At 42.6% G+C, this 13,621-nt stretch overlaps 2 protein-coding genes across 3 annotated transcripts in view; both read right to left on the reverse strand.

Annotated features, from left to right (window-relative positions):
• The window catches only part of SUGT1 (SGT1 homolog, MIS12 kinetochore complex assembly cochaperone), a 40,974-nt gene extending 39,723 nt beyond the window's left edge, over positions 1-1,251 (reverse strand). Inside the window, exons 1-2 of one of the 2 annotated variants that reach the window (XM_055541942.1) lie at positions 1,091-1,251; positions 939-996 (exon numbers count right to left, since the gene is read on the reverse strand). In XM_055541942.1, the coding sequence (XP_055397917.1) occupies positions 939-996; positions 1,091-1,110 (78 nt within the window). In that variant the 5' untranslated portion in view covers positions 1,111-1,251. Of the gene's footprint in view, positions 1-938; positions 1,000-1,090 lie in introns of both variants that reach the window. The other variant, XM_055541941.1, reaches the window with a different exon arrangement.
• A 9,824-nt stretch (positions 1,252-11,075) lies between these two features.
• Positions 11,076-11,636, reverse strand: LOC129624077 (60S ribosomal protein L23a). Its single transcript, XM_055541815.1, has one exon. It carries the CDS (start codon positions 11,625-11,627, stop codon positions 11,151-11,153), a length of 477 nt encoding a protein of 158 aa, XP_055397790.1. The 5' UTR covers positions 11,628-11,636; the 3' UTR covers positions 11,076-11,150.
• Between the last annotated feature and the right edge of the window lie 1,985 nt (positions 11,637-13,621).

Consider the following 13,621-nt stretch of genomic DNA (forward strand, 5'->3'; position numbering starts at 1 on the left):
ATCCTTCTGCAGAGCTTCCAAGCTCACTCCCTCGTGCCTCTTCTCAAATGTCACCTCCTCTACTAACCATGAGTCAATTTCTTTCAGAAATCACAGCCAAGAGAAAGGTTCTCTTGCCTCAAATCCCTAACCTTACATATGTTAGATTAGAACAGCAAAACAAAGTCTCCTCTCTTTTTAAGCTTCAAAACAAGAAACCCCTGGCTAATTTTGAGACCCAATGCATCATGTATTCTTAGCTTGGGCTCTCTGTATTACTTCAAATTATTACTTAACTCACTCTTTTGGATTCCTTTACAGCTTTATAAGCTTTCACTGCACACAAAGTGCTTTGTAAGTCATTTAACTGTATAAATTAAGACTTTAATCCATAGCAACCAGTGCCTTCCACACAGCAGCCCCCCCCCCACCCCCGCCAAGAAACTGTTTTGAGAAATAAAACAAATGAGTGAATAATGAACAGAAATAGGGACGCCTGGAAATTTTCAGGCACACAAGGGGGAAAGGTTTCTGTCCTAGTGGTGTGAGTTCAGACAGGCACTCAGCACCTGGTACATAATAATCAAGGATGACCGCCAAACGAAAACCCGAATGAACAAACATCGAGCTGAGATTTCACTTTTTGTTCCAGTCACAAATGCCATTAAAAAAAAAAAAAAAAAAATGCCCCTTGAGGCCCACGATGCAGGTTAACTCTACCCCTAAGACAGAAGAAGGTTACGCTAAGGAGCTCCAAGGATGCATAAAGGGACCAGGGGTGGAAAGGGGACAAGACGAAGGATCTAATATAACCAGGCCGCCGCGGGGCAGAAAAAGAAGGGGCGGAGGCTGTCAACATCGGGGCTGACCCAAAGGAGAAGCAGCGGCCCCGACCCCCGTAAGACAGAGCCGGGAGGAACCCGACGCGGCCGCCTGCTCGGGGGCAAAGGCTGTCTCACCTCTAACGCCGCCTGGGGGTCCTGCTCGATGAGGGCATCTGAGAAGCTCCGGAACAACCTGCTAGGAAAAGAAAGATTTCAAGCAGGGATCACGAACCAAAGAAAGGGGCGGGGGGATGCCAATTACACCAAAGAGCAGGAAAAACACGCACCTCGCGGCCGCCGCCGCCATCTCTAATCGTCACGGTTCCCGCTGCCGGAGCTGCTCTTCCCGGGGTTACCAGCGCCGCCGCCGCCGCCGCCGCCCAAGGGGGAAACTTCTGGAGAATCACCCACCGAGCTTCCGTCCTAAGTAGCCAACGAGCAGCCGCGCAAAGTGCTGAGGGGAGGGGGGAAGAAGAGGCGAAACGCGGGCGCGGGGCGGGCTGGGACCGTGGAGGACCGACTCTCCGGACCCCGCCCCCCCGGCCGCTGACCAACGGCGCAGGCCCCGCCCCACCGCAGCCATGGTTACGGAGGCCGCGGCGGGCCACGCTCGCCCTCGGTCCTAGTGCGCGCGCGCACTACCCGAGAGCCTCCGGGCGCGGTAACTCAGTAGGACCCTTGTACCCGTACAGTTACCCTCAGGGACGTGTGGCGTTTGGGAGACGTTTGTACGTCTGTCAATTACACACGGCACATCGAGCTCCATTTTCCCCTACGGCTCTCATCATGGCTCCCCAGAGGCAGCCAAGGCTTTCGCGACCCGTGACGCTCTCGGCTACGTGTTCTTTTCCGGGAGCCACTTCCGGAGGGTGGCCCGTTGACGCCGGGATCCTGGCGCCGGGAGGCCTGAGGGGCTCGCCGGGAGTCGCTTTGCCCTCGTAATGGCTAGACTGGAGTTAACGCCTTTTGGTTCCGGTTCGGGCGGACCGGTCGGTTCCCCAGAACTTCACAGGCCGAGGCTTTCTCCCCACTTGACTTCCCAGATACAAGAAAAACGTGTTCCATCCGAAGGCGCTGAAGGGAGAAAGGGAGCCTGAATTTTGTCTCAGTGCTCACTCAGCGGGTCCAACCCTCCTCCCTCAGTGCCCCTCGACCCGTGCAATTCCAATAGAAGAAACGTAGAGCTAATGCCATCGCGGCGGGAGCCGGGGAGCAAGAACGCGTGGGAGTGAGCCGCTCGTTCATAGAGACGAACAAGGAACTGAACTGGAGTATCTGCTCCATACAAAATCTAAACTTAAAGTCCGGGGATTCAGTGGTGTTAACACCCTCCAGTTTTGTTCTAAAGGCTAAAAAAGAAAGGGCAGTAGTCACTGATGTGATAGCAAGCGGGGACACAACTGAATATAATGTATACGGATGGAGTCCTCATAGGTTGTAACTGAGCCTCAGTCTGGCAAGAAGACTAATAAGTGAAGGAAAGGGAAAAGGCAATTCAGACAGAATAGGACGCGTGTTAGAAAGTGATGATGTGAACTCAAATTGTAGAGCCAAAATTCAAGCTAGCAGCAGACTGGGTGGAGAGGTAGGTACATGCTAGGTCATAAGGACTAGGTGTACTCCGCTGAGAAGTTTGAATGGAATTCACTTAAAGATGCTAAACCATTATAGGATTTTTACTCGAAAAAGGCATTAACGGTTAAATTTACATTTTTGTTTGTTATTCTGTCTGTACTATGGAAGACACACGACTGGACAACAACAATAGAAGAATGATTAAAGGGAACAGAACAGTTGTTGGGAGACAACTGCTGCCCTACAGGCCAACGTATGCTCACTGCTCAGTGGGGTTTGTTTACGTCACCAGGGACTGTAGCCGTCCAGGCTCCTCTGTCCATGAGATTTCCCAGGCAAGGATACTGGAGTGGGTTGTCACTGCCTTCTCCAAAGGATTTTCCCCACCCAGGGATCGAACCTAGGGCTCCTACATTGGGAGGTGGATTCTTTACCCCTGAACCAAAATGTCTCTTAAATAGGTCAGTGATTGTAGGGTATGGTGAGAATAACAGAAATAATTGAAGTAAAACTGGATTTGCTGATCTTTCTTTTTTGTCATCAGTACTCTTTCTATCATACATAAGGCTTTGCCTGCTTCAAAATCATGAAATTAGTTACCTGTGTTTTCTTGAATGCTTTACATTTTTACCTTTCACAGCCAGATTTATTCATTTTTATAAAAGGTTTGAAGTCAGGATCAAAATTCCCCTCCCCCCACCCTTATGGATATCCAATTGACCCAGCCCTATTTACTGAAAAGATTGTCATTTGCTCTTTCCCCCAGGAAATATTTATGGCATGGTTGTTGTAAAGTAGATAACCAGATGTATGAGGGTCTATTTCCAGGTTCGCATTCCATTGGTCTGCCTAACCGTGTCCCACACTATCTTAATTAATGTAGCTTTATAAGTCTTAAAGCCCTATAACTTTTTCAGTATTGCAATGGTAATCTTGGCTAGTCAAAATCCTTTGTATTTACATTATTTTATACATTTTATAAAACTTATTTCCATTTGTTTATAAATTTTAGAATGAACCTATCAATTTCCAAAAAAACAATTATAAAAACTCTACTAGGATTTCAATTGGGCTTACATTGGATCTATAGATCAATTTATTTGGGGAAAACTGACATCCTAGTATTTTTTAAAATTGAAATATAGTTAATTATGGTATCATGTTAGACTTTCTGTTGTACACAGGTGATTCAGATAGATAAATATTCCTTTTCATATTTTTTCCACTATAGTTTAGTACAAGGTGTTGAATATAGTTCCCTGTGCTGTACAAGCAGTTTGCTTTATATATATAGCAGTTTGGATCTGCTAATTTTTCCCTCCTCCACTTTCCTCTTTGGTAACCATAAGTTTGTTTTCTATGTCTGTCAGTGTCTGCTTTTTAAATAAGGTCATTTGTATCATAGTTTAGATTCCACATATAAGTGATACCATATGATATTTGTCTTTGCCTGACTTAGTAGATCTGTCCATACTGCCGCAAAAAAAAAAAGATATTTCGTTCTCTTTTTGGCTGAGTAGCATTCTATTGTATAGCTATATACCACATCTTCTTTATCTATTGATCTGTCGATGGATACTTTAGTTGCCTCCATTTTTTTTTCTGACATCTTTGTATTTCTTCCAATCCATGAATGTAATATACTTCTCCATTTATTTAAGTAGTCTTTAATTTCTCTTGGCAGTGTTTTGTAGATTACAGTGGAGAGGTCTTACATATCTTTCATTATATTTATTCATGGGTATTTGGGTTTTTTAATGCTTTTTAAATGGTATTTTAGGTTTTTAATATTCTATTTGTTTGTTGCTAGTATTTGTTGAAACACTGCTGATTTTTACATATTGACCTTATAGTCAACAATCTTGATAAGTTCATTTATTATTTCTTATATGTAATTTCCCTTATTACATAATATTTTGTAGGTTCTTTTAGAATTTCGGTCATTTCACTGTCTTGTCATCTGTGAATAGATGGGTAAACGTCTTCTTATGCAGTCATTATACCTTTTATTTTTCTTGCTGGTTGTCACTGGTTTGGATGTCTACTATAGTGTTGAATAGAAGTAGTGATATGGACTTCCTGTCCTGGTTGTAACACTCAGGAAGAAAGCATTCAATATTAAATGCTTTTTCTGCCTTTATTGAAATGTCCATGTGTATTTTTCTTTCGTATGTTAATGTTAATTAGTTTGGTTGGTTTTCAGATGTTCTCTAAATGGCCAATATGCATATGAAAAGAAGTTCAACATCAATAGCTGTATCGAGGGACAGTAAAATAATAATCTGGTATGGCAACCCACTCCAGTATTCTTGCCTGGAGAATCCCAGGGACGGAGGAGCCTGGTGGGCTGCCGTCTATGGGGTCGCACAGAGTCGGACACGACTGAAGCAACTTAGCAGCAGCAGCAGCAAACACTCCCACCAAAATGGCTTAAATTAAAAGGAGTTCCAGTGCCAAGCACTGACAAGGATATGGAGCACCTATAACTTTCATATATTGCTAGTAAGAGTGTAAATTGGTATTGCTACTTTAGAAAACTTTGACACTATCTACTGAAGCTAGTCATACACATACCATCTTGCCCAAGAATTTTACCAGTAGGCATATGCCCAAGAGAAAAGAATTCTTACGTTCATGTACAAAAATACTGGTTGTAGAATTACCAACAAAAACTGGAAATAATCTAAATGTTCTTTTACAGAAGAAAAATACTACAGAGCAAAGACTAAGAATAAATTATCAGTACACACAACAATATGGATGAACCTCACACATATAATATTGAGTTAAATAAGCCAGACAGAGTACATCCTGGTTGAGTCCCATTTATATGAAGAGAAGAAACTTTGTGAGGGACGTCACAGAATGACCTCATGGCTGGGAAGGCCCATGAGAATGACTTCTTGATGTGGGAAATGTTATATATCTTGACTAGGGTGATAATTACATTGATGATTCAGGAGACCCAGGTTCAATACCTGGGTCAGGAAGATCCCCTGCAGAAGGGAATGGCTATCCACTCCAGTATTCCTGCCTGGAGAATTTCATGGATAGAGGACCCTGGTAGCCACAGCCTATAGGGTTGCAAAGAGTCAGTCACAACCAAGTGACTTCCATTCAGGTGTCAAATTTTTCGAGTTACACATTTATGGCAGAAAGTGAAGAACTAAAGAGCCTCTTTGTGAAAGTGAAAGAGGAGAGTGAAGATGTTGGCTTAAAGCTCAACATTCAGAAAACGAAGATCATGGCATCTGGTCCCATCACTTCATGGCAAATAGATGGGGAAACAGTGGAAACAGTGGCTGACCTTATTTTGGGGGGCTCCAAAATCACTGCAGATGGTGACTGCAGCCATGAAATTAAAAGACACTAACTCCTTGGAAGGAAAGTTATGACCAACTTAGACAGCATATTAAAAAGCAGAGACATTACTTTGCCAACAAAGGTCCGTCTAGTCAAGGCTATGGTTTTTCCAGTGGTCATGTATGGATGTGAGAGTTGGATTATAAAGAAAGCAGAGCGCAGAAGAGTTGATGGTTTTGAACTGTGGTGTTGGAGAAGACTCTTGAGAGTCCCTTGGACTGCAAGGAGATCCAACCAGTCCATCCTAAAGGAGATCAGTCCTGGGTGTTCATTGGAAGGACTGATGTTGAAGCTGAGACTCCAATATGTTGGCCACCTGATGTGAAGAGCTGACTCATTTGAAAAGACCCTGATGTTGGGAAAGATTGAGGGCAGGGGGAGAAGGGGACGACACAGGATGAGATGGTTGGATGGCATGACTGACTCAATGGACATGAGTTTGGGTGGACTCCGGGAGTTGGTGATGGATGGAGGCCTGGCGTGCTGCGATTCATGGAGTCGCAAAGAGTTGGACACGACTGAGCAACTGAACTGAACTGAACATGTTTAAGATTTGTGCACTTTATGCTTAAATAAAATAGGGAGAAAAGACAAAAACAAAATCAGCAATGAACAATCAATTTGAAATTTTAAAAATTATATTTGCAATAGCATTAACTATTAAATACTGAAAATTAAACCTGACAAAAGATGTACAAAACATATACATTGAGAATTATAAAATGTTGCTGAGAGATACCAAAGAACACTTAAACAAATGGAGAAATATTCTATGTTCATGAATATGAGACCCAATATTAAAATGTCAGGTCTTCCCAAATTGATCTATTGATTCAACCTGATCGCAGTCAAAATCTCAAAGACTTTCTCCATTTTATAAGTCGACAAACTGATTCTGAAATTCAAATGGAGATGTAAAAGACTCAGAATGGCCAAATAACAGGGTTGGAGAATTAACACTAGCTGATTTCAACACATCCACCTTGTGTGTTGGTACAAAGACAAATCAATAGCAAAGAAAAGAGAGTCCCTAAGTAGAATCACATGAATATATACAACTGATTTGCAACAAAGGTCCAAAGGTAATTCAGGGCAGAAAAGATTGTTGAATAAGTTAGTCTTCTTGGACTTTTCAATTGAAAAGTTTGATCTTTTCAACAAATTTGATATAAAAAGGAAAAAAAAGTGAACTTCAATTCATACCTTGCATCATCTACAAAAACTAACTTAAAATGGATTCTGGACCTAAATGTTAAAACTGTAAAACTTCTAGAAAAAACATGTCTGTGTCCTTGGGTTAAACAAAGATTTCTTAAATACAACACCAAAAGCATGCTCCATAAAAGAAGTTGATATGAGACTTTACCAAAATTTAAAAGTTTCTGCACTTTGAAGATACTTGCAAGTCATATATCTGATGAAGAGCTTGTATTCAGAATAGAGTTCTCAAAACTCAGTGATAAGAAAACAACAGAATTTTTAAATGGGCAAGAAAACTGAACAACCAAGTCATCAAAGAAGATATATAGATACCAAATAAGCTGATGAAAATTGCTCAAAATTATTAGTCATTAGGGAAATATAAATCAAAGCCACAATGAGATATAACTACACACCCATTAAAAAGGCAAAAAAATAAAAGACCATGTAAAAGAAAATGTAGAGCAGATGAAAGCCTCATATACTGTTGGTAGGAATGTAAGATCATACAACCATCATATGATTTAAGCAGGCCACTCCTCGGTACTTGTCCAACAGATATGAAAATACATAGCCAATATAAAAATTTGTACAAGAATATTCATAACAGCTTTAATGATAATAGCTGAAAACCAGAAAACAACACAAATGTCCATTTACAAATGAATGGATACACTGCAGTATATCCATGTAACATAGACTAAAATACTCAGCAATAAAAGAAATAATATGCTGAAATAGACTACAACATGCATGAACCTGAAAAGAATTATGCTAAGTGAAACAAGCCAGACAAAAAATAGCACATAGTGTATGATTCCATTTACATAAAATCCTAGAAAATGCAAACTAATCTGCAGAGATAGCAGATCAGCAGGAAGGGACTGGTTACAGAAAGGCACAAGAAAATTTTAGGGTAGTGTTCACTGAACATGAATAGTTTCACTACTCGATTAGTGATGATTTCATGAGTTTATAGTGTTTAAATATGTGCCATTTATTGCATGTCAGTTATAGCTCAAAAACTATAAAACAAGTTTGCAGCTACAGATAAGAACAGACAGTCATAGGCACATAGATGGTGGTTAGCAGCTTGAGAAGATGAACATGAAAATGGGTAAGAACATGTAGCTTAGTCATGTATTTAATAAATACTGAGTAACTACTATGTGGAGATACTATGCTAGCGACTGGGTGGGTACTAAAATGACTACAGTCTTGACTTTTTATAATGTAGTGTTGGAATCATACATATCACCAGTCAGTTATTATAATATCAGTTCAGTTCAGTTCAGTTTAGTCTCTCAGTCGTGTCCGACTCTTTGTGACCACATGAATTGCAGCACGCCAGGCCTCCCTGTCCATCACCAACTCCCAGAGTTCACCCAAACTCATGTCCATCGAGTCGGTGATGCCATCCAGCCATCTCATCCTCTGTCATCCCCATCTCCTCCTGCCCCCAATCCCTCCCAGCATCAGTCTTTTCCAATGAGTCAGCTCTTCGCATGAGGTGGCCAAAGTACTGGAGTTTCAGCTTTAGCATCAGTCCTTCCAAAGAACACGGCTGTGCCTTGCTGGAGCAGCTGTGAAGAGATACCCCATGTCCAAGGTAAGAGAAACCCAAGTAAGACGGTAGGTGTTGCGAGAGGCATCAGAGGGCAGACACACAAACCATAATCACAGAAAACTAATCAACCTAATCACATGGACCACAGCCTCGTCTAACTCAGTGAAACTAAGCCATGCCATGTGGGGCCACCCAAGACAGGAGGGTCATGGTGGAGAGGTCTGACAGAATGTGGTCTACTGGAGAAGGGAATGGCAGACCACTTCAGTATTCTTGCCTTGAGAACCCCATGAACAGTATGAAAAGTATTATAGTATAATCTGCCCAAATGAGAGAAACTAAAGGGCTCTCTGGGAATTCTCTGGTGGTCCAGTGGTTAGGACTCCATGCTTCCCTGATGGGGGCCTGGGTTTGATCCCTGGTTGGGGAAATAAGATCCTGTATACTGCATTGTGTGGCTAAAAATATATGTTAAAAATTAAAAAAGGGGCTTTATGACAGTAGTGTGGAATTTTTAAGAACTCAGAGACAGCTCTCAGAGGAAGCAATACCTAAGCTGAGGCCTGAAGAACAGATGGGTGTTAGCCAAATAGAATGAGAGCCACGGTACCAAGCAGGGTGGCAGCACGTGCAGAGGCCCAGAAAGTAAAGGGGGCACACAGAGCTGCGAAGTCCAGCCCCATCAGACCCTCCAATTTTGTGTTCTGATTTTCTGTTTTCCCTAAATTAAGGCCCCCTCACCCATCCAATCACCAAGCTGTGTATCCCACAGAAATCTGGGTTTGCCCTGAAAGAGGGTATCAGTCATTCTTTGGGGTAGCCAATCACATAAATTGGTAGTTAACACAAGGAGTCAAGGAAGGACTTGCTTATTCTCTCTGGATGAAGCAGCGCTTGTTTCAAGATCAGATTTTTGAAGCAGTAGAGACAGCGGTACAGAGTTCAGTGTTCAGGTGCTTTGCCAGCAGTGGCTACAGGTAGACCAGTTGTGCGGTACAGTTTTGTGATTTGTTCTTAGCTGCGTGACTCAGATTGACCCTGATTCTCTAGTCTTTCTATTCTGTGAACTGCACAATATTCTTCTGATGAAGTTTCTTTTATACTGAAAACCAGAATCCATCTCTGTTGCTGAAGACCAGGAACCTAAACTGACAGTTTGGTGTTCAGAAGTGTGATGCTACAGAGCACATTCTGGTATGTATAACCAGACAGATGAAAGAGGCAGGACGGGGGACACTGAAGATGCAACACACAAGGGGACAGGGTGACCCTGAGATAGGACATCAGACTTGCACCATCAAGAAATGTGTGCTAAAGCTGAGACGGCTTGGGAAGAGGTTTCTCCCCAGTGCTCATACTAGGTGTGGCTGTAGAAGACAAGAAACCAGGGAGCCACAGCTGGTCTGAAAAAGAGGACTGCATCACCTCAAAAGATCCCAGTCATGAAACTGGGTCAAGTAACTGGATGAGACTTTGGCTGATCTCACAGCTCCAGAAAACATGAGAGAAATCATGTTTCCTGTAGGTGTGAGCATTTTTGGAAGTACATGTATGGGCTCTACCATTCCTCCCTTATTCCTTGCTGTGGAGCCCAATTTTGCTTGACTGCCTATCTCCCCAACACATTGACTAACTCATCCATGGTAATCCTGCATCCTTGGCCAGCCGTGGTTAGCCTTAGGAAGGAGTATATGATCAATCTAGCTCTGAAAAGATGGCTGCTCAGGGTGCTCTGGGAAAGGTTTCCTTACTGATAAACAGAAACACAGAAGAACGACTGTAGATATCTTGCATCCATAGCAGGAGCCATTCTGGAAGCAAACCCCAAATAACTGAGGGTGGTAAAGCAGAAGAGGGAAGCAAGCTGGTTGCTCAGGATCCCTACTGTGCTCCTGAATTAGCCAACTTGGAAACCTCCTAACGAGTTTCCTACTGTTTAATAATTGTGAATAGGGTTTTTCGTTCCTTGCAATTGAAAGCATCCCAAACCTAACGCACCTGCGGAGAAGGCAGTGGCACCCCACTCCAGTACTCGTGCCTGGGAAATCCCATGGACAGAGGAGCCTGGAAGGCTGCAGTCCATGGGGTCGCGAAGAGTCGGACACGACTGAGCGACTTCCCTTTCACTTTTCACTTTCATGCTTTGGAGAAGGAAATGGCAACCCACTCCAGTGTTCTTGCCTTGAGAATCCCAGGGGTGGGAGCCTGGTGGGCTGCTGTCTATGGGGTCACACAGAGTAGGACACAACTGACGTGACTTAGCAGCAGCAGCAGCAAACCTACCTCGTGGGATTTGGAGAATAAAATTTGATGATACTGCTACTGGGATCCAGAAGAGGTGAGACCAAGGAGGGGGAAAAAAGGTGAGACAATGCAGGCCCTCAACTCCATCTGAGGACTGTAAGGAACCACTGAATGGCTGCTGCTGCTAAGTCGCTTCAGTCGTGTCCGACTCTGTGCAACCTCATAGATGGCAGCCCACCAGGCTCCGCCATCCCTGGGATTCTCCAGGCAAGAACACTGGAGTGGGTTGCCATTGCCTTCTCTGACTGAATGGCTAAGTATAATTATTTTTTTTTTTTTTTTTTTTTTTTTTACATAGTGAAAACTTTTATATTTGGAATTAGCCAGCTGGACTCAGTTTAGATGATGCCAATTTTGTTGGCAACATCCAAAGCATCATAGTCGGGAGCCAGTCGAACATATGCCTTCTTCTCTCCATCAGGCCTGATCAGAGTATTGACCTTAGCCACGTCAATGTCATAGAGCTTCTTCACAGCCTGTTTAATTTGGTGCTTGTTGGCCTTGACATCCACAATGAATACCAGTGTGTTGTTGTCTTCTATTTTCTTCATGGCTGACTCGGTGGTGAGGGGGAATTTGATGATGGCATAGTGGTCAAGTTTGTTTCTCCTAGGGGCGCTCTTCCGAGGATATTTGGGCTGCCTCCTGAGCCGCAGTGTTTTGGGCCGCCGGAAGGTGGGCGACGTCCGGATCTTCTTTTTTTTGTGGCTGTGGACACCTTTCAACACTGCTTTCTTGGCCTTCAAAGCCTTTGCTTTGGCTTCAGCTTTAGGAGGAGCAGGGGCTTCCTTTTTCGCCTTCGGCGCCATCTTCATGAAAAGGTATAATTAAATATATATCTATTTCTATCTATCTATTAATATGTTCACCTGTTGCACTGGAGAACGCATTGAAGGGGGACAAGGTGAAGACACAGAGATGGAGAACAGTGATCTTTAGATAAAACTTGGGAGAACTCCGGCCTTTGATAGAGTCTCTGGAGCAGCCCAAGAGCAGTACTAAGAAATGACTATGAAGGTAAGAAGAGGACAGGAGCCAGTCAGAATGGCTGCGATCCAAAAGTCTACAAGCAATAAATGCTGGAGAGGGTGTGGAGAAGAGGGAACCCTCTTACACTGTTGGTGGGAATGCAAACTAGTACAGCCACTATGGAGAACAGTGTGGAGATTCCTTAAAAAACTGGAAATAGAACTGCCTTATGATCCAGCAATCCCACTGCTGGGCATACACACTGAGGAAACCAGAAGGGAAAGAGACACGTGTACCCCAATGTTCATCGCAGCACTGTTTATAATAGCCAGGACATGGAAGCAACCTAGATGTCCATCAGCAGATGAATGGATAAGAAAGCTGTGGTACATATACACAATGGAGTATTACTCAGCCATTAAAAAGAATAAATTTGAATCAGTTCTAATGAGGTGGATGAAACTGGAGCCTATTATACAGAGTGAAGTAAGCCAGAAAGAAAAACACCAATACAGTATACTAATGCATATATATGGAATTTAGAAAGATGGTAACAATAACCCTGTGTACGAGACAGCAAAGGAGACACTGATGTATAGAACAGTCTTATGGACTCTGTGGGAGAGGGAGAGGGTGGGAAGATTTGGGAGAATGGCATTGAAACATGTATAACATCATGTATGAAATGAGTCGCCAGTCCAGGTTCGATGCACGATACTGGATGCTTGGGGCTGGTGCACTGGGACAACCCAGAGGGATGGTATGGGGAGGGAGGAGGGAGGAGGGTTCAGGATGGGGAACACATGTATACCTATGGGGGATTCATTTCGATATTTGGCAAAACTAATACAATATTGTAAAGTTTAAAAATAAAATTAAATTAAAAAAAAAAAGGACAGGAAAGAGTTGGCACAAAAGTAAAGGCAATAGAGACTTGAAGAAAAAGTAAGTTTTAAAAGGTTATCAAATATTGGAAAGGTCAAAAAAGAGAATTGGCAATATGGAAATTGATGGCTATTTAGTGACCTTTGCAACAGTAATTTCAGGGTAATAGGGCAAATGAACTACTACAGAGGGTTAAGAATGAATGGACTAAATGTCCATCAATATATGAAGGGATAAAGAAGATGTGGTACATATATACAATGGAATATTAGCTGTCAACAAGAATGAAATAATGCCATTTGCAACAACATGGATGGACTGAAAGATTGCCATAGTAACCAAAGTCAGTCAAAAAGAGAAACACAAGTACCTTATCATATCACTTATATGTCGAATCTAAAATATGGTAAAAATCAGTAACATCTACAGAACAAAAACAGACTCACAGATAGAAAACAGACTAGTGGTTGCCAAGGGGGAGGGGAGCAGGGGAGGGGTTGCCAAGGGGGAGGGGAGCAGGGGAGGGGAGGAGCAGCAGTTTGGGATTAGCGGAGGCAAGCCACCCATTATAGAATAGATAAACAACCAGCTCATAATGTAGCGCATAGAGAAGTGTTTTCAATATTCTGTGACATAACGCAATGGGAAAGAATATAAGAAAGTGTATATATATTATATATATACACTTTGATCACCCATCTCCCCAATATACATATATATACTAGGTTTGATGAAGAATGGAAAGTTGTAGAAAAACAGTGGAACAGAAGTGTACAAGCTAAGGGTAGTAAACAAGAAAACCAGTGAGGCCTGCCCCTTCACATTTTTCTCTGCTTCCATCTTCAGAGACAAGAATGCTCCTTTCAAAACCATATTTCAGAAAAATATTAAGTGACATGAAGAAATGAGTAAGTGGAAGTTACTACTAGGTATAGAGGTATTGGATTGAGATTTT

This window comes from Bubalus kerabau, chromosome 12 (assembly GCF_029407905.1).
Source record: "Bubalus kerabau isolate K-KA32 ecotype Philippines breed swamp buffalo chromosome 12, PCC_UOA_SB_1v2, whole genome shotgun sequence".
Lineage (NCBI taxonomy): Eukaryota > Metazoa > Chordata > Mammalia > Artiodactyla > Bovidae > Bubalus > Bubalus kerabau.